Genomic DNA, 18,520 nt, shown 5'->3' with positions numbered 1-18,520 from the left:
AAAGAAACAGTTAGAAAAGATACAATGCAGGAAAAACAACCATCCTTTCACATCAGGTTGAACAAAGCACAGTGATTTCTCCCCTTCACCCCCAGCCCCCCACCCCATGTCCCATCCGCATCAGCTTAAATTCTGAGGTTCTGTGATCGGGAGTACCAGTGGAGGGAGTTGTATGAGCAGTGGAGCCTTGATTCTGGCCTCCTCTGAGTCCCAGAGAAGGCAGCTGCAGGACTGACTAGTCGTCAAGTAAAAATTGTATTTGGTGGGTCTGTAAAGTGGTTGCCCACCTCCCTATTCTGTGTTCAAGCCCCCAGGGAAAAGTACGGCAGTAGAGGATGGCCAGGTCCGAACTGCCGAAGCACGGTTTGTTCACCAGTGCCGCATTTCTAGAGAGCAGTGAGCTGATTCTCCAGTGGTGAGCAGGGGGCTGCATATGAATTGGGACCTGCAGGCCAATGTATCCCTGAGGAAAGTCCACAAGAACAATTCAAGGAACTAGTAAGAAACAAGGGGCAGAAAGCTGTGGGACAAAAGCACAGCAGGCTTCTGGAAGGCTAGGGATCCTTTCTCTCGAGGCTAGGATCACTCCACCTGCTGCAGTCCATGTCCCACAAATAACATTTCACCTTCAATCAAGAAAGAAGCAGAATTTGAAAAAGATGGCTCATTTGAACTTGAGCCCCAGCTATGTACTTCAGACTGTAGCTCCATGTCTACCCTTTTGCCTAAAACACGGCCTCTGCCCAGAACCACAATGCCTAGAAACCAAGGTGGTCCTGGAGAGAAAATGCTATTTAAGGGGGTAACATTCCATTTGGGTACATTGCAGCCATTGGACCTCCTGGTCTGGAGAAAGCAGCTGGGTTTGTACCAGGGAGACTACCCACTCTAGGAAACGGGACCAAAGTCTTGGCTACAGGGCCATTCATCCTTGGAAAGGAAGTTGGGTTTAGACCCAGAGTCCCTGTTGCCCTTGCAAAAGGAGCTGGGTTGATACCCACGGGGCCTGCTGAAGAACCCAGAGGCCCAGGAGCTGACCTGGGGAAAGTAACCTGACCAGAGCCAAGTGGGCCAGTAGACCTTGGGAACGTAGTTGGACTTGGACCTTGTAAGCCAGTGGCTCTTGGGAAGTTAGCTGGGTTGGGTCCTAAAGGCCCAGCGGCTCTTGGGAAAATTGCTGGATTTGAGCTCTGGAGACCAGCAGACCTCTGGAAGGTAGTTGGGTTTGAAGCCATTGTGCCAGAAGACTGAGAGAAGGCAGCTGGGTTCAGTGCCCCTGAACCTGTCCCCCTTGGAAAGGGATTAGAATTTACTCCCATGGGGCCAGCTGACCTGGAAAAATGAGCTGAATTAGGGCCTATGGGGCCAGGAGCCCTAGACAAGGGAGATGGATTTGGCCCTGGAAGGCCAATTCCCCGAGAGCCAGGACCAGAGTTTGGGCCCATGGGACCAGGTATTCTTGCCATGGAAGGTGGGCTTGTGCCTAAGTTTCCAGAAGCCTGTGAAAAAGACGATGAATTTGCTCCTAAAAGACCTGCTGCTCTTAGAATGGGGGCAAGATCTAGGCCTTGAGGGCCAGCCATTCTTAAGTTAAGACCAGACCCCGTGCCCAAGAGACCACCTGATCTGGTATCCAGATTAGGGCCTGGGCCCAGGCCACCCGCCCTTGGGTTAGGCCCAAGGCCTGGGCCCAGGTCACTTACTCTTGGGTTGGGCCCAAGGCCTGGGCCCAGGTCACTTGCTCTTGGGTTGGGCCCAAGGCCTGGGCCCAGGTCACTTACTCTTGGGTTGAGCCCAAGACCTGGGCCCAGGTCACTTGCTCTTGGGTTGAGCCCAAGACCTGGGCCCAGGTCACTTGCTCTTGGGTTGGGCCCAAGGCCTGGGCCTAGGTCACTTGTTCTTGGGTTGGGCCCAAGGCTGGGGCCTGGAAACATACTGGACCTTGGGGCAGGGTTTGTGCCCATGAAGCCCGATCTCAGACTGGGACTTGGTTCAGGGCCTAGGCCAACAGGCCTATTATTGGGAGGACCATTTCCAGAAGTCAAGAGGACACCCGTTCTCAGGTTGGGTGCAGGTCCAGGGCCCATGGGGCCACCACTTCTGGAGTTAGGACCTGTTCCTAGGAGACCACCAGCCCTCGAGTTGGGCACAGGACCTGGCCCTGGGAGACCCCCTAACCTTGGGTTAGACAGAGGCCCTGGGCCTGGAAGAGCCCCTGCTCTAGGGTTTACAGCTGGGCCTGGACCTGGGCCCAAGAGGCCACCCGGCCTTGGGAAAGAAACTGCACTTGTGCTAGTGGGATTCATTCCCCTTGGGAAAGAAGCCATGCCTGGGTCACGAGCACCAGCAGGGAAAGGTGCTGGATTTGAAGCCAATGAACCTGATGAAGCTGGAAAAGGAGAAGGGTTCCTTGGAAATGGAGCCAGATTTCTACCAAGAGAACCAGGTGTCATAAGGAGGGAATCCGAGATCATGCCCAGTGGGTGGCCTGTGTTTAGAACAGGACCCCCCTGTGGTCCCAGGGAACTGTCAAGCCGTCCTCGAGGTGGCAGTGGAGCACGAGTCCAAGGAGTTGGCCGCTCTCTAGGGAAAATCCGGGGTTCTTTCATACTTTCTTGGGAACGTTGGTGATAATGGGCTTCGGGCGAGTTTTGAAAAGAATCTTGTTTTTGATGAGTGCTGTCACCAAGTACCGGGTACCAGTCTTGCAGGCACGCTCATCACAGTCCTGCTCCCCAGAAATGTGTTTGATAAGGACTGCAAAAGGTTTTTCCAGGTGGATGATTTTCCCATACAGGATGTGATGCCCCACGATCAGCACAGGGATTCCCTTTGGCAGAACAAGAACGAGATGCCTGAGGTTCAGGGCAAGATCATAATGCTCAGGTGCTTCCTAGAGATGCTCTTAGCAGGCAACATTGCCACCTGCTGCCCTCCCTGGTCTGGCTCTTCCATTGCTGAGTAACCACAGTGGAAAACCCACCCTGTGCCCTTTTTTGCCCAGGTAAGAGAATTTTCATTTTTAAAACTGTGACCTTTCGAGCTAAACTGCCCTGCTACTACAGAGGTGGGAGGGACAATAAGCAGACAGCTTAGCAGATTAGCTAGACCTTGAATAACAAACCTGAGGGCAGTCCTCACTCTGGGTCCTGGGAGCACCACCTTGGTGTAGCTTGCTTTCCTGAGGCATTAGGCAGGGAAAGAAAAGCCCCCTCACCTCAGTGGTGTAATGTAGGTCTCCCAGGAGGTTTCCAGCTAATCCAGTGCTGTAGCGAGCCTCGATCTCCCCCTGTAGCTCCATCAGCACCCATTCTGCCAGGCCTCCAGCCCCAGCACTGCAAGCAAAGGGCTGGCGGTTACAATATTTTTGTGGGGTGAAGGATGACTAGTGTCCTACACCACCGTTCAAGGCCCAAAGGAACTTTGTGTTGAGCACAAGTTTTCGGGAAACTGGGCAGTGTTCCACACTGAACTAGAGATTGAAATGCAAGGATCTGTATGAAAGATACCTCAGGACCCTGATTCCTCCAGTAAATAGAACATCTATATAGCTCTAAACATTCAAGCTGAATAATAATAATAATAATAATAATAATAATAATAATAATAATAATAAAAAGCCTTAAAATGTACTCACCTGGAAACAATAATTTGTACCATGAGCCTTCCGTCTTTAAAAAAGCAACTGAAAATAAGCTGTAGAGGGGAAAAAGAGGTTTAGGATAGTAACAATAGCTTGTATTTGTATGTGTACTAGATACTTAGTGCTTCATATACATTTCATTTCATTCCTCTAATAATTCTATAAGGTGTAAACTTTAAAAAAGCTGATATACATATAAGGTTGTTTAACATCACCAGAGGTAACAATGTAAAGTTAATCAGATATCACAATTGGGTTCAAAACCACATGCCTACTAGTCAAAAAAACAGAATTTGAACCCAACCTATACACTGCACAGCCCACATTCTTGACTACTATACTAATAATCTGCCTTCCTCAAGGATATTAAGAACTAGTTCTTTCAGATTTTACTTTTTTCTTTGGTCATGCTATAAACTTTGTGCCTACTTTGCTTATCTGGTATTTCAAGGTTCAAAGATCTCCTTTAACTAAAAGCCTTGAGAAGTGAAAAGGCCCTCAGTCAACTTTAGTGAAAGGTAAGCTGATTTCTGATGTGACTCTCATCAAATGCTGACCATCTTCCACTTAAGACACTAAAAAGTGTACCATGACACTTCTAAGACTCTCATTTTATACAACAGCACCACCTGGTGGCAAGATTGTAGTACTATACAAGAATGGGTTTATACAGAACACTTGCTGGAAACTGGTTTCACTTGTACTTCTCTTTCTGGGAAGGGCAGATTTAGCAGGGATATAAACTACTTCTGTGTATGTCTTTCCAATGGATAGAATGTTACTGGAAGGTTATTAGTCCAGTGTTTACCAAATGCACTACAGCAAGTTAGTAGGTATAACTGTGCTCAAGTTTAGCCAATAAATTAAAATAGGTTTCTTTACTGATCTGTTAATCATTTTGGATCTCCAGGGAAGAGTGCACTACCATCAAACAAACTTAAAGGACAAGAGTCTTCTCTTGAGCACCAAACATACTTTGGGAACATGAGGTTGGTCAAATCACTGGTCTTTAAATATAAACGGCAGCTAATATTTAGCTAATTTTTATACAAATCAGATGCTGTGCACATATATAGGTGGTATCTCTTATTACTGTGACCACTCTGGAATAGGTACTTATCCCTATTTTGCAGATAACGCTATTGAGATACATTTGCTTGTATGTGGTGCACACACACACAGCCAGTGTATGGTAGAGCCAGCTTAAGAACCTAGGCCATCTGATTTTTATCTACACTGGTTATGACTACCCAATTCTGTCCTAAGGAGAAAACCAAGTGCCGGTGATAATTAAAAGGCATCAGGCAGGTACAGCATACACTTAAGAGCTGGTCAGAAGGGCAACAGGGAATCAAGAAGCCATCCTCAAGCCACACCTGCAGAAGCAGTGCCAGTTGTGGGACCACTTAAGAACAGGTAATGCACTACTAGCTCAGGAGGGCACTGGTCTTTTGACAAAGGAGGACCTCATCGAAAGAACCACCACTTCCAATGATTTCTTGGAGAAAAAGAGTAATGATTTAGAATAAAACCCCAAAGGTTTGACTGGATTCAGAACAATCTGGGTGGGATACACATTGTCATTTGGTTTCTAACTCTGTTTTGAAGTTAATTACTATTAAAATTATTAACTTAAAAACCTCAAAAATCAAAGTGCCACCACAATTTCTAAGAAGGTCCAGGCAGAGCATTATCTTTATAATACAAAAAGATTCATTTCTCACTCGTCTGAACTTAATCTGGAATCTTTCAGTTCTGAAATGAAAACAATTCTATGATGTAGGCACTGTCTCACCTCCCATTTTACAGATGAAGAAAACAGGCTTAAAGAAGCTAAAGGTCAAGTAACAACTCATAAAGTGGGAGAGCTGGGATGTGAACTAAGTCCATAACATGGTCTCTCTGGCCCCCTCTCCTACTACAACTATATTGTCGAAATTTAAAAATTCTACTTTAGGGCCTTAAAATATCCTATCGCCTGAATCGTGTATTTTTTTCTTGCAACAGTTGCCCTTTGGCAAAGTAGATAGGCATCCAGTATGCCTGTAGGAGAACTCTGACTGCTTTACAACACTAGCCTTTCCCACAGCATCTTTTACAAAATGCCAAGTAAGTAACCTATGCAGGTCTTGTCACCAAATAACTTGCCACCAGAGCAGCTATTACATCTGTGGGATGGGCAATTAAAAAAGAACTATAAACCTATTTATATTATCATTTCTAATTGTTTATAGAGGGCATTCTTTGATACTGATTCCTTTTCATCTCCAACAAAATTTATCTTTCAGTTTGTGAATTAAAAGATTAACAATGTCTTACAGAGAAGTCTTATAGTAAACAATTATTTTCATAATGGTAACTGCCCCCAAGATAATGTATGGCAGAATAAAGAACACAAAGCTTTTACTGAAAGGAGCCTTGACTCCATGGTTAACTTAACCACAAATAATTTTTTTCTAGAGCTAAATAATGTTTTATAAATTGTTTTCATTAGGATTTTTAAAATTCTTGTTATTTTAAGCTTTTTAAAGTAAGGGAATAAAGGCTTTAACATCTGCTAGGCCAACAGGTAACATTTACTGGTCTCTTATTTGGGCCCAGGGACTATTCCTGTGTTTAGGGATACTGGGAAGAAAGCCACTAGATCTAGATTCTATGATTATGCCACATATCCTATGTATGACAGGGGTAATTTAACCTTGTTTCAGTTCCCTGCTAATAAACCAGGCATAAAAAAGAACCACTTCAAGGAGTTGTATTAAATGAGGTTATGAATGTATTCAGCACAGTATCTAGCACATGATAAAGCCTTCAGGATCAAGCTATTGATTACCTGGAGGAACATGGCTTTTTCTTAGTATAGAATGTCTTTATATTGCACTATTATTATAATGTTTATAGTGGAGTAAAACATCCTATAGAAGCAGTGGGTTATCAGAATAAACCAAAATTCACACAATGGGAGAACAATTCAAACATGGCAGTCAGGATTCACTAAACTGCTTCAGTTCTTGAGGTTGTTTTCCTCTAAATTATGACTATTTTTCTGTGTGCCTTTCCACCAAATGAACAATTCAGGAAGTTTGATATATAAATGAATACAATTTTTTTTATTAGCAGTGTTACTGTGGTTTTGTGACTGAAGGGGATGGTCTAAAAGGAATATGGTCTGTGGACAGCTATCAAGTGATGAAATCCTGTTTCTGAATGAGAACCTTGCCTCCCTCCAAAAGGGGGCTATGGAGGGTAGGTGGAACTGAATGCTTCCAAACTTTTCTTAGTGAAGAGTGTGTTCAGAAACGTGTGTGGATACTATGCATACACGTGGTACTTTCCCATCACATTTTAGGATTCCCATGATGGAGGGAATCAATTACTGGTATTTGCAGACAATGAGTGGAAAAAATGGCTTCAGTCGATCTGAGTTACTCCAGTTTTCTCCATCTTCCGCCACTCTGCAACCCCATCTCCACCCTTCCTCCTCTTACTGCTACAGCACCCGGTGTTCCCCAAAGCCCCTTCCTTCTAACCCTGCTTGAGATCTCCCTCAATCGTGGACTCTCCTCCCACCAGCCCCCATTTCCTCCACCCTCTCTCTCCCTTTCCCATTCCTTCCCTTCAGTTTGGGCCACAAACACTTCCTACTCGTAGTCCCGCCCACTTTCTGGGAGTTCTCAATCCGCTTCCCCAGGCTTCACCAACCTCCACCAAATTACCCGGACTTTCTCTGGGACCTATTGCCAAGGTGTTTAATCCTTTCTCCTACTTCCCTGAGAAACGATTCTTTACACTACCTTACTCCACACCTCCTAGAGTGATGTTCCAAACCATTCACCCTCCTCCAAAGGTTAAACTTTCTTCTACCACCCTCATTCTCCAAAATCGTTTGTACCCCTCTAATTATGATATACTTCGTTCTTTTTTTGGAAGGACCCCGCCCGACTCTTCGCTTATCTCTCACTCCGCCCACAAAAGAACCTGGGTCACTTTTCAGACTTATCTCTTCCGACCACCCTCCAAAATAACTCTCCCAGGCGTCTACCCCTCCCCCCCAATTTAAAATGTCCCCTCAAACCTCACAGCCCTACAACCCCCCCACCCCCGAGAGTCCCCTTTCTGATATTCCCGCTACCGCTTAGGTTCCGGTTCTAGCCCGTCCCCATAAACCTCATGTACTGGGCTCCCACCCCACGAGGGAAGAGCCCCTTTCCGCACATACCTCGAGGATCCGGCCCGCGCCGCCCCCTTCTCCGTCCTCCGCCCGCGCTCGGCCACCCTTTCCGCCCTTCTCCGCTCCGCCCCACTCGCTCCCCTCCCTCCGCCTTCCGTCTGCACAGCGCTCCCTTCCCCCACAATTCCCGGCCTTCCTACGCCCGGGGCACCCCCTATTTCTTCCCCCACCTCTGCGTGGCCCTCCCCGCGCCCCTCCTTCTTCCCGACCTCCCCTCCCCCGCCAGCCGCTCCCCGCCCCTCCGCTCGCCATTCTTCTCCCGGAGCCGCGCGCCCCGCTCCGCCCCAGCTCCCTAGCTTACCGGTCCCTCACACCCTCGCCCCCATCCCCAGCTCGGTCCTCGATCCCCGCGGCCTCCCGCGCCCCCCCGCCCGCGGCCTGACCTGCAATGGCGGCCGCCGAGCGCGGCGCCGCGCGGCCAACGGGCGACAACCGAACCTCCCGCCGCCGTCGCCGCCGCCGCGAGCACTGCCTGCGCACTTCCGGCCTTGCTCCACGAGCACTTCCGGGGCAGAGCATGTGAGCGCGCGCGCACGTGGGGCCGGGGCGGAGAGAAGCTTACCCGTCCGCGGGTAAGTTGGAGAAGATGGGTGGGAAGCGGTTGTAAGGAAAGGGGACTTCGCGGAGTTGGGGTACTGCCTACACTAAGTCGTAGTCCCTTGGAGCTCGCCGGCTCCGTGTGTCGAGGGCTGGTGGAGGCTACTCCGTAGATCCCCGGAGATGGGAGGGGCGGTGGAGACCTTGGGCGGTCCTCGGACGCTCTCTTAGCCGGGCTGGGCCCAACACATTTTTCTGCCCTTGGGTTCCTTCCCTTCCGTTGAAAGGAGACAGCTAAGGAGTGAACGGGACCCGGCCCCTACCGTTGCAGAGTGCGTATGTTGGCAGCGGAGGTGGAGTGGGAGGGGTAGTTGACAGATGCCAAACCAAGTCCTGTCGCTTCCTTCTTGAGGAGCTCTCGTTTCTGGCTGCCCCATCAACCCCACCTTCACTGTTACAGTTTGAGTCTGTAATTTGCACACTTACCATGGAATAGAGTTAGGGAGAAGCGCTTGGTAAAACGCAGTTTCCTAATGGCTTCCGCCCCACGCCCAGAAATTGGAATTCTGGAGCTATGGAGTAAAGATCCTAATCTTGCATTTTTAACAACCATTTTTTCGAGGGAATTTTGATGCAGGGGTTCTGCAGACTTGACTTTGAGAAACTGGTTTAGGCTGTCAGCATTTCTTGCCTCTTTAGAGTGATGGTGGTGGTGTTTACCCTCCTCTTGGCCCTCAGAGAAACCTCACACCCCAAATAAAAAGAAGAACCTTAGTTCTGCTTGGACTACAACCGGTCAGCTCCATGTGTCTTCCTTTGTTCAAGTTCACGCTCCCATTAGAGAATGAGATTATTTTCAGTCGTTTGCTCTAAGATCAGTTTTAGGTGCTCCTACTACTTCAGCGGTTGTCAGGATTGTTAGAAGTCTGGTTGATGCTCTGTATGTTGACATTTTAGTTTTTTTGCAGAAGAATCTTGAGCTGCTGGAGATTGCCTAAAAGAGTCTTGCGTGGGGCATGAAGATATCATTACTTAGATACTTAGAAATGAACCTCAGGGGAATGTAGTTGGAGCCTTCCATCCAGAGCAGTGATACTAAGGAACAATATATATGGCATTCTGCAGTTAACATTTAACAAAAATTACTCTTTTTTTCCCCTCCCTTAGGAATGGGTGAATTTAAGGTCCATCGAGTTCGCTTCTTTAATTATGTTCCATCAGGAATCCGCTGTGTGGCTTACAATAACCAGTCAAACAGATTGGCTGTTTCAAGAACAGATGGTACCGTGGAAATTTATAACTTGTCAGCAAACTACTTTCAGGAGAAAGTAAGTCATTTAGGAGCCTGACTTGGTATTTCTGAGGTTAATTTTCTTAAGTTCAATTCTACAAAAATTAAGTCTTTTATAGTCAAAGAGGTCAAAAGGAAGTGAGACTCTGTACCCTCTCTCTCGAGTTGTTTTTGAACTGCGTAACATCTGTAGCATGTGATTTCTTGTCTGACTTTCTTGATGAGAAAAGTGCAGAGTTTTGGTCTGTGTAATGTTGGTTGGAAAGATCCTACCTAGGAACTGGGGCAGCTCACTGTCACTTAGAAAGTGAGGTTTGCTGGTTCTTTGGGGCACAAGAAGAGAAACTGTTGAGACCATTGATTTACATCAGTCTGCACACCATTGCAGCTTTGGTAACCTGGCATTTCCTGCTGGCGGTATCAGTACCTACCTCATTGGCAGTTCAGAAATATTCATGAAACATTTTTATATCAGAAACTCTGGTGATGTGATAGCAGGAAGGTAGATTTCCAAGTTCATCTGTCTGAGAGAATGTAGACTGACATGTCTATATATTGAGAGGAAGGGAGTTTTTTTAAATTAGGTAAAAACCGTTGTGGATGTATGCAACAGGCTGTTATTGCAGCATTTTTCTTCAGAGGCACTGATTATTCATTTCAGATGCAACATCTAATTCAATTCACATTTATTGCCTTACATGCCCTGGGCACCATGATGTAAATGGATAGATGAGTAAATGAATGAATTTAGAGCTTGGCTCAGCCTAGTACTTGGGAGATAGACTCTCTGTAAAAGTTTTTAAATGAATGAGGAGCAAGTATTAGGCATTAAAACAAATGTCAGAGGCCCTACCATCAAGGAGCTTAAAGTCCAGGGGGGAAAAGATGAATACGCAGTTTCCAAACATTGTCATAAGTTTGATATAAAGCTATGCACAGGCATGCTTTTAGTGGAGAGATGCTGTACTCTAATGAGATGGGTTTAGGAATCTTGGAAAAGGGATGACTTATTGAGCTGACCCCTGAAGAACTAACAGGAGTGAAAAAATTATTGGTCACCCCAGCTGGGTCCCATTCTGTATAGTGTGAAAGTCATGCTGTGGTTCGTGCTTGTTGCCTCACTTGTGACAACTAATTACATACTAGTTTATTTATTTAATGTCTTCCTCACTGAACTTCAGATTTTATGAAAATGGGACATGTCAGTGATGTTCATGACTATATTCCTAGCATTCAGCAGGTGTCTAGTATAAGCCACTGCTGAGTTAGTATTTGTTGAATGAATTAAGTCAACCATGTCTTACTTAGTATCTCTTATTCTCTGTTTTTTCAACAATTAATTCAATCTAGTCTGCTTTTTCCATATTTGCTACTATTTAAGATTACTTAGCTCTGTTAATCATTTCCACAACAAGAAAAAATTGTATCCATTAGAATGGAAAGAATAGGGACTAGGAATAGTGAGACCACCGTTCTCTTCATGTCATTGAGTTTGGCACTTTGGGCATGTCACTTAACTTACAAGTTGGCCCTTTCAGATTCAAGTAGGAAAAATTATATCTACCCAGTCTCTTTTGCATCAATCAAATACAAGAGAACAATGCCTTGATAGGTATGGAACTTTTTGAGGGCTAAGAAAGCACTTAGAAATGAGACTTGAATGAAAAACAGTGAGCTGCATTAGTTTACCTAATTTTTATTTTTTAAACGGCTTTTTATAGGTAAAATTGATACAACAAACTATGTATTTAAAAAGGCTATATGTTGATAACTTTCAACATACATACACACCTTTGAAACCATCGCACAATTAAGAGAGTGCATTGATTTTTTTAAAAGTTAGATACAATCAAATACAATGGGATAGAAACTATATTCTACTGAAAAGTCGTTGCAGAACAACTCCTAGTAAAAGAAACAAAACCAGTTGTGGAAGTCAGGAAAAATGTGAACCTGGAAAAAAATGAAAATGTCAGTAGAAATGATCTGGTAGCACAAAACCCCACACTTTTTTTCTAGGGAAGCATTTTGTTTTTCACCATGTTGGCTGTGATGACTCAGTGCTGATAGCTGATGGATCCATGGTGGGCTGAGAAGTTATGGTGTTTCTGTAGTTTTTCCCAGGTCATGAGTCTCGAGCTACAGAAGCTCTGTGTTGGGCAAAAGGACAGCGACTCTTCAGTGCTGGACTCAATGGAGAGATTATCGAGTATGATTTACAGGCATTAAACATCAAGTATTCTATGGATGCCTTTGGAGGACCCATCTGGAGCATGGCTGCCAGCCCCAGTGGCTCTCAACTTTTGGTTAGTAAGCAACTATTGGTCATTTAAGCCAAGATTTCTCTTGTGTTGATGTAAGCAACTTCCCTCCCTGCGTTCATAGGATGGTAGATTAAAGTTACGTTATGGCATATAGTGACTCCAATCTGAGCTGGATTCCAGCAACCCCAATATAAGGTTGGAGTTGATATTGCCAATTAAAAATCTCTTGTCCTCGCCTGGCTGTTGGGGCTCAGTTGGTTGGAGCATCATCGTGTAAATTGTAAGGTCAAGGTCATGGGTTCATTTCCAGTCAGGGCACATGCCTAGGTTGTGGGTTTGGTCCCTGGTCAGGGTGCAGTCAAAAGGCAGTGGATCGGTGTTTCTCACATCGATTTTTCTCTCCCTTCCTGTCCCCTTTCTGAAAACAATAAGCATGTGCTCAAGTGAGGGTAAATAAAGCAATTTAAAAAAATCTCTCATTCTTATACATCCTTTCTGCTCTGCTTTGGACCTTGTTTATTTATTTATAAAATGAGAGGGTTAGTTTGGTTTACCAAGCTTTGTTCTTTGGAAATGAGAGCTGTAGAGACTTTTTTGTTTAGTTGTGCTTCAGAATACAGCTTACTAAATCCATTTGTAGATTCACAGTGCACTAATGTGTATCTGAAGTTCTGAGATCCTTCCTCCAGTTAATCTGTGCAAGTACATTTTACCGCAGTATTTCTCAAAATTGTTTCAGTACAGATCGAGAGGACTACTCTCCCCCCACCCATTTAATATTGGAATGATGCTTTCAGAGATTTAATTTTCTGTGATAAGACTTTGATTCCCTTTTAATTTGCATTAATTTGTGCAATATCTCGGCAAGTATCTGTTTAGCTTATATAGTTAATAGGTCTTTTATTTAGGCCACGAGTCTCTAGCAGAGATAGGCTGTGAAATCCCGCTTTTCTCTTCTATGTCTTGTGCAGGAATTGGGTCGCTAATTAGCCTGCTTTCTCATTAGGACAGGAAGGCTGCCAAGAATAAATACACTATCAGTTTCTTGGTGCCAGTCCTTTTTCTCTCTCACCAACTGTTTTTCAGGGCAAGTGATCGGTTTAGGAAGAAATGTATGTATTTGTAAATATATACATCTAGTTGAAAGGATAAAATGCTTATCTTCTGTATTTTCTACCTTCTTTTCCCTATAGGTTGGTTGTGAGGATGGATCTGTGAAACTATTTCAAGTCATCCCAGACAAGATCCAGTTTGAAAGAAATTTTGATCGGCAGAAAAGTAAGGGTCATTTCTGGCGGGGCAGTGAATAGCCTTAACAGGTATTTGTGTTTTTCTGTCACTGGGGCTGCAATATTTTCCCACAGGCCCAGGTAACGTTTTATCCGTAAAACTTTCTTTTTCAAAAGAAGGTGGCAGACCTGATTTGGGCTTAGGGGCATAGTTTGCTGACTCCTTACTGAGAGAATAGTAACTATTCCATGTGTTCTCTGTGTCCATGAGTAATATTTATGCTCTGCTACTCAGATTTACGTTGGTTGTTTTTAAATATCTTGAGGTGTTCTTTTTAAATTACAAAGGTGATACAGTGCCTGTTAAAATTTTCATGTTTAGCCAAGTATAAAAGAAAATACCTCATTTCACAATGTAGACAACACTTTGGGATGATCTTCTAGACTTTTGTATATTCACGTAGACATACGCAGGGAGTGCCTGTACCTGTTTGCAGCTTTCTTTCACTTGTTATGTAGCAGACGCCTGTGGCAGTCACGCCAGTCTGCACAGCACAGCTTTGCATTTTATGGCGCTCCATAGTTTATTTAGCCAAATTCCTGCTGACGAATAGTGATTTTTTTTACTACTACAACCAGTAGTGCAGTGAATATTTTGATATACATATTTTTGGGTATTCATACAAGTATTTCTGTAATTAATTCCCAGTACAATTACTGGGCCAAATATGCAAATTTTATTTTGTTAGGTTACTGCCAGATCACCCTTCAAAAGGTTGTGTTTATTTATACTCCCGTCAACCATTTATACATTATTAAAGTTAGTGTCAAATACTTCATTATGGATCCCAGGGCAAAGCTGTTCCTCATCTGTTATAAAAATAGTTCTTCACAAGTGTGTAGTGGCGAGAGAGCTGAGACTATAGAACACTAGTCCTATTGATAATTGTGGAAGGAGAACTCAGTTACCTTTTGCTGTATATTTACATGTGTGTCACTTTCTTTTTTGTCGTTCAACTCCCAAGGTCGCATCCTGAGTCTCAGCTGGCATCCCTCTGGTACCCACATTGCAGCTGGCTCCATAGACTACATTAGTGTATTTGATGTCAAATCAGGTGACTGTTTTTCTCAGTTCATTTGGGATGCGGGCCTTGTTTGTCAGATTCACATTTCTGGGTTCCCAAAAGCTGGAACCCTTGTCATATTTTCAGGGATGTTCAAGGCCTAACCTTTCATTAATTTCCCAGGGTATTCATTGTGAATGTCAGACCTTTCTTGGTTTACTGATCAGTAGAACAGCTATTTATTTGTGCCAGTTCCTGGTAAGAGTGAGCATCTGTCTGAGGAACAGGAGATCTTGGTAGCAAAATTGGTGAGACGTGAAGTCAGAAAGGTAGAGAATCTCATGCTTTTTCTGCTCTTGGCCTAGAGAATTAGCTAGTGGAATCCTTCAGTGATGAGATTGACTTCAATTTGTTAGGTGGTTGTATCTGTACCCATTTAAGAAGAAGTTAAACTCATTTGGTCTGTCTCCTTTTTCTTTTTCTTCAATGCTTGAGTAAGTTTTTATTGTTACCAGTTATGCATACAGAGTCAAAGAATTCCTTAAGGCTTGTTACAGAAAAGCAGGGCTCCCTCATTTCCCTTGTCCACTTCTCAAAGGCAACCACCTGCAACTGTTAACTGATTCCTTTGGTACTTACCTCTATGCTATACATAGTATGCCTGTTAGGATATATTTTGATTTTTCTTTTTTTTTTTTAAATTTAATTGTTCAACTACAGTTTTCTATCTTTTATTTCCCTCCCAGCTTACCCCCCAGTGCTCCCCACTTCCCTCCCATTTCCACCCCCCTTAGTTGTTGTCCATGTGTCCTTTTGACTTTTCAATTTTAGACCATTGTTTATTGACTTCCACCATTTAGCCCTCTTTCTCCCATCTGTCACATGTACACTTTTTCCTCACCCTCCCAGTACAGTGATAACTTTGTTCAGATTAGTAGTCACTGTTTTCATGGTAATGAAATATAAAATAAATAGTACTCACATAGTAAATTACCTTTACTGTCCTGTATGCTTTTGGTCAGTGTTTCTCTCTCGCGCTCTCATACTATTTACACACACACATCTGTCTAATTCCTTCCTGCATTCTTTCAGTTGTATAAATTAGGTTCAGATACTTCTGGTTTTCTTTCTACCACTTTTGTCTTCTTGACTGATCTCTGCCAGAGAGTCTGACTTGCTCTAGTGCAGCCAGTTTCTGGGCCTCCTGTACAACTGTGAGATCTTGAACTCTGATTTTTCACTCATTCCAGGGATTCCCTTTGCTTTTCTTATTGGTAGAATCCCATTTTCATGTCATTCACTTTCTTGATTAATCTTTTGTTTGGTGGATCCTGAGAAAGGGTTCATGAGAAAGGATTCTGGGTTGGAAATTGTTTTCCCTTAGAATTTTGAAGGTATGGCTCCACTGTCTTCTAGCCTCACATATTTTTATGAAGTCTCATGTATTCTGAGAGTAGATCTTTTGTATGGGTCTCACCCAACCCCTGGTCCCCTCCCCAGAGGCTTTTAGGACCTTCTCTTTGTCCTTACTATTCTAAAATTTAAGTTATGTTTCTTGGTGTGCAGATCTCTTAACATATTTATCGAAGCCTTGGTAGTTTCTTTTAAACCAAAATCCATGTTTTTCCATTCTAGGGAAAATTCTAGTAGTTATTTTATAAATGAGCTTCCATTTTCTCTTTTCTGGAATTTTATTTGCATGTTATCTCTTTCAGTTTTCTTATTTCTTTTTTCCACTTATTTTTGTCTCTGTATTTTACTCTGCTTCTATGGAGACTTTGTTATCTTTATCTTTAAATCCTGTTATTGAGTTTTTCATTATTTTTTTTCTATAATTTTACATTCACTTATGTCATCATGTGACAGGTTTTTTTTAATCATTGTTCAAGTACAACTGTACTTGTCTCTTATTTTCCCACTACCACTTTCCCCTGCCCCCCGTTAATTAAGTTTTTCATTTCCAGAGGTTTTTTGTTTGTTTCCGGACTTTTACAGAATTCTCCTTCTGTTTTCACACTAGCTCTTCTCTTTCTAAGGCTGTTCTTTATGGTATTTGTCAAGTGTTCTTCGCCCTGCCTCTGTTTCCTCCTTGTTGAGTGTGTGTATGTGTGTCTGTGTATGTAAGTATTGCAGTCTGCTTGGCCCCTGCCTTTCATAGTGAAGCTTTCCCCACATGTCTGGTGATCGCTGTCATCACGACATGTGTGGAGCGTATTGTGCATAGGCTTCACTGAAGAGTGGTCTGGCTGGGATGTTTGGAGAGCCTCCAAGTGAGGACTGGGTTATTTGGATATTTTGTGGTGGTCATCTTCTCCAGAAATGTTCTTTTTTAAACACTTTTTAAAAAGATTTTATTTTCTTTAGAGGAGAAGGGAGGGAGAAAGAGGGGAAGAGAAACATCGATGTGTGAGAGAAACCTCAATCTGTTGCCTCTCAAATGTCCCCAGCAGGGGACCTGCCCCACAACCCAGGCACGTGGAGGAATCCAACTGGCAACCTTTTGAGTTGTAGGCCAGCACTCAATCCACTGAACCACACCAGCCAGGGTAGAGTGTTCTTTTTTAAAATTCTCCTGCCTGCATTATTGCCTGCATTATCAGCATTCTAAGGAGAAGGAAACTGGTGTTTTCAACATTTATGTAATCTACTCTCCATACAGGATTCCCATCTTCAATTCTGCCTGATGTCCCGCTTCAGAGAGTAGGTCTCTAGCCTTCTGTTGAGATGGGGTTTGGGGGAGGTGCCTGGCTGCTTAGTTAGGGGGTGAGTATCTGAGGGATTACAAGTTTCTTAACCTTACTTTCAACCAGCCCCTCCTTAGCCCCGCTTTCACCTCTGTTTCCAGAGTACCTGGGGAATCAGTGCCTGACTTTTCTGAGGATCATGTGGTGTAAGGTAGCTTCTTGGCTTTCCCCACAGCTGACCTGGGACTTGGTTTCAGGACTCTGCTAAGTCAGTTACCATCCTGTAAATGCCCCTAAATTGTCACTCTTCTCTTTCTTTCCCACGGGGTTTTGGAAAAGAGCAACATGTAATGGGTGTGTGTAATTGGCTAGTTTTAAGTGAAGTCCAGTGTGTCTTTTCCATTTCATCCCTTCCCTCTCTGTCCTCTCATCCTTAGGCAGCTGTTTTGCTGTTCAGAAACTGGGTTCACCATAACTAGTATTTACCAGCTGTTAGTGCTCAGGCAGCTAACTCGACATATGTCTACTACAGGTAGTGTTTGAAGACTGAAGGAGAAATAATTACCATTCAAATGTGGGCTTTTTTTATTTTTCAGGGAGCACTATTCATAAGATGCTTGTGGACAGGCAGTATATGGGTGTGTCTAAGCGGAAGTGTATCATATGGGGTGTGGCCTTTTTGTCCGATGGCACTGTCATAAGTGTGGATTCTGCTGGGAAGGTGCAGTTCTGGGACTCAGCCACTGGGACACTTATGAAGAGTCATCTCATTGCAAATGCTGACGTGCAGTCCATCGCCGTATCCGATGTGAGTATAGTCCCTGTTTTGAGTGGTTCCTGTACAGTCCAGGGGATGGCGCTCCACACACAGTGGTCCGTGATCCTAAGTGTTATACTGGAGGGAGATGCGTTTGGGAAAATGGATCTGAAAAGCCACGTAATTTCCCTGAACTCTTTTATTTTCTAACAACTAGAGAGTATTCCCCGAAAGACTAGCTGGCAGAAAGGTTTTCTGCAGACACCCCCCACCCCTAGCAAATCCAGTCTGATTGTAGACAGTGCACAAGTGTCCTAGAAGAACTTTGAGAAGCGCATTCCCTCTCTCTGTACAGTTGTTCTGCTTCCTTGCTTGGGAAATGAGAAGATAATTTTATAGTGATTTTGAAAGTGTTAATTGTCTCCTGTTTGAATAGACTTATGCAGATTTTTGCTAAACAAGTGTGCCTCTTCCCTTTTGGTAACCAGAATTCTTGATCAGAAATGTTTGGGTAGTTTAGTGGTGAGGTGTGGAAGTTAACTTTGGGATTTGACTAGATCCTTTATTCGTCTCATTAGTCTGAGAATTGTTTGCTATCTTCAGTGTGAAAATCTAGTTTTTAATGTAGAGATTGCTCCTATTTGCTTTTCTTGCCTGTAAAATGTTCCTGTCCCATTTTGTAGGTTTTCCATAAGAACAACGTGATGCGTGTTAAAAGCCCTGTGAAACATTTAGATGTTATCTATAAATATAAAAAAGTGTAAGCGAAATGAGGGGGGGAAATTCTCTTTTTAAAATAGTTTTGATCCAAACTGTTTGG

General features: G+C 43.8%; 3 protein-coding genes across 5 annotated transcripts in view; 1 reads left to right on the top strand and 2 right to left on the bottom strand.

Moving 5' to 3' along the window:
- Positions 1–460: 460 nt before the first annotated feature.
- DERPC (DERPC proline and glycine rich nuclear protein) lies at positions 461–2,609 on the bottom strand. Its single transcript, XM_037162709.2, has one exon. The coding sequence runs from the start codon at positions 2,607–2,609 to the stop codon at positions 795–797; it is 1,815 nt and encodes a 604-aa protein (XP_037018604.2). The 3' UTR covers positions 461–794.
- On the bottom strand, positions 2,606–8,355 carry CHTF8 (chromosome transmission fidelity factor 8). 2 transcript variants are annotated; one of them, XM_037162712.2, is made up of 4 exons: positions 8,258–8,355; positions 3,638–3,696; positions 3,218–3,335; positions 2,606–2,830 (listed from the first exon to the last, which is right to left on the bottom strand). In XM_037162712.2, the coding sequence occupies exons 2-4, from the start codon at positions 3,658–3,660 to the stop codon at positions 2,606–2,608; spliced, it is 366 nt and encodes a 121-aa protein (XP_037018607.1). In that variant the 5' UTR covers positions 3,661–3,696; positions 8,258–8,355. The 2 variants fall into 2 exon arrangements, with proteins under 2 accessions (XP_037018607.1, XP_037018606.1); XM_037162711.2 differs by lacking the exon at positions 8,258–8,355 and adding an exon at positions 7,863–7,934.
- A 9-nt stretch (positions 8,356–8,364) lies between these two features.
- The window catches only part of UTP4 (UTP4 small subunit processome component), a 29,861-nt gene continuing 19,705 nt past the window's right edge, over positions 8,365–18,520 (top strand). The window contains exons 1-6 of one of the 2 annotated variants that reach the window (XM_037162707.2): positions 8,365–8,446; positions 9,579–9,739; positions 11,817–12,008; positions 13,160–13,244; positions 14,221–14,310; positions 17,540–17,751. In XM_037162707.2, coding sequence (XP_037018602.2) covers positions 9,581–9,739; positions 11,817–12,008; positions 13,160–13,244; positions 14,221–14,310; positions 17,540–17,751 — 738 coding nt within the window. In that variant the 5' untranslated portion in view covers positions 8,365–8,446; positions 9,579–9,580. Of the gene's footprint in view, positions 8,447–8,539; positions 8,744–9,578; positions 9,740–11,816; positions 12,009–13,159; positions 13,245–14,220; positions 14,311–17,539; positions 17,752–18,520 lie in introns of those variants that run through there. The other variant, XM_037162708.2, reaches the window with a different exon arrangement.

Source organism: Artibeus jamaicensis, unplaced genomic scaffold, assembly GCF_021234435.1.
Source record: "Artibeus jamaicensis isolate MK-2021 breed Jamaican fruit bat unplaced genomic scaffold, CSHL_Jam_final contig_464, whole genome shotgun sequence".
Taxonomy (NCBI): domain Eukaryota; kingdom Metazoa; phylum Chordata; class Mammalia; order Chiroptera; family Phyllostomidae; genus Artibeus; species Artibeus jamaicensis.
This window is presented reverse-complemented; position numbering and strand designations above follow the sequence as displayed.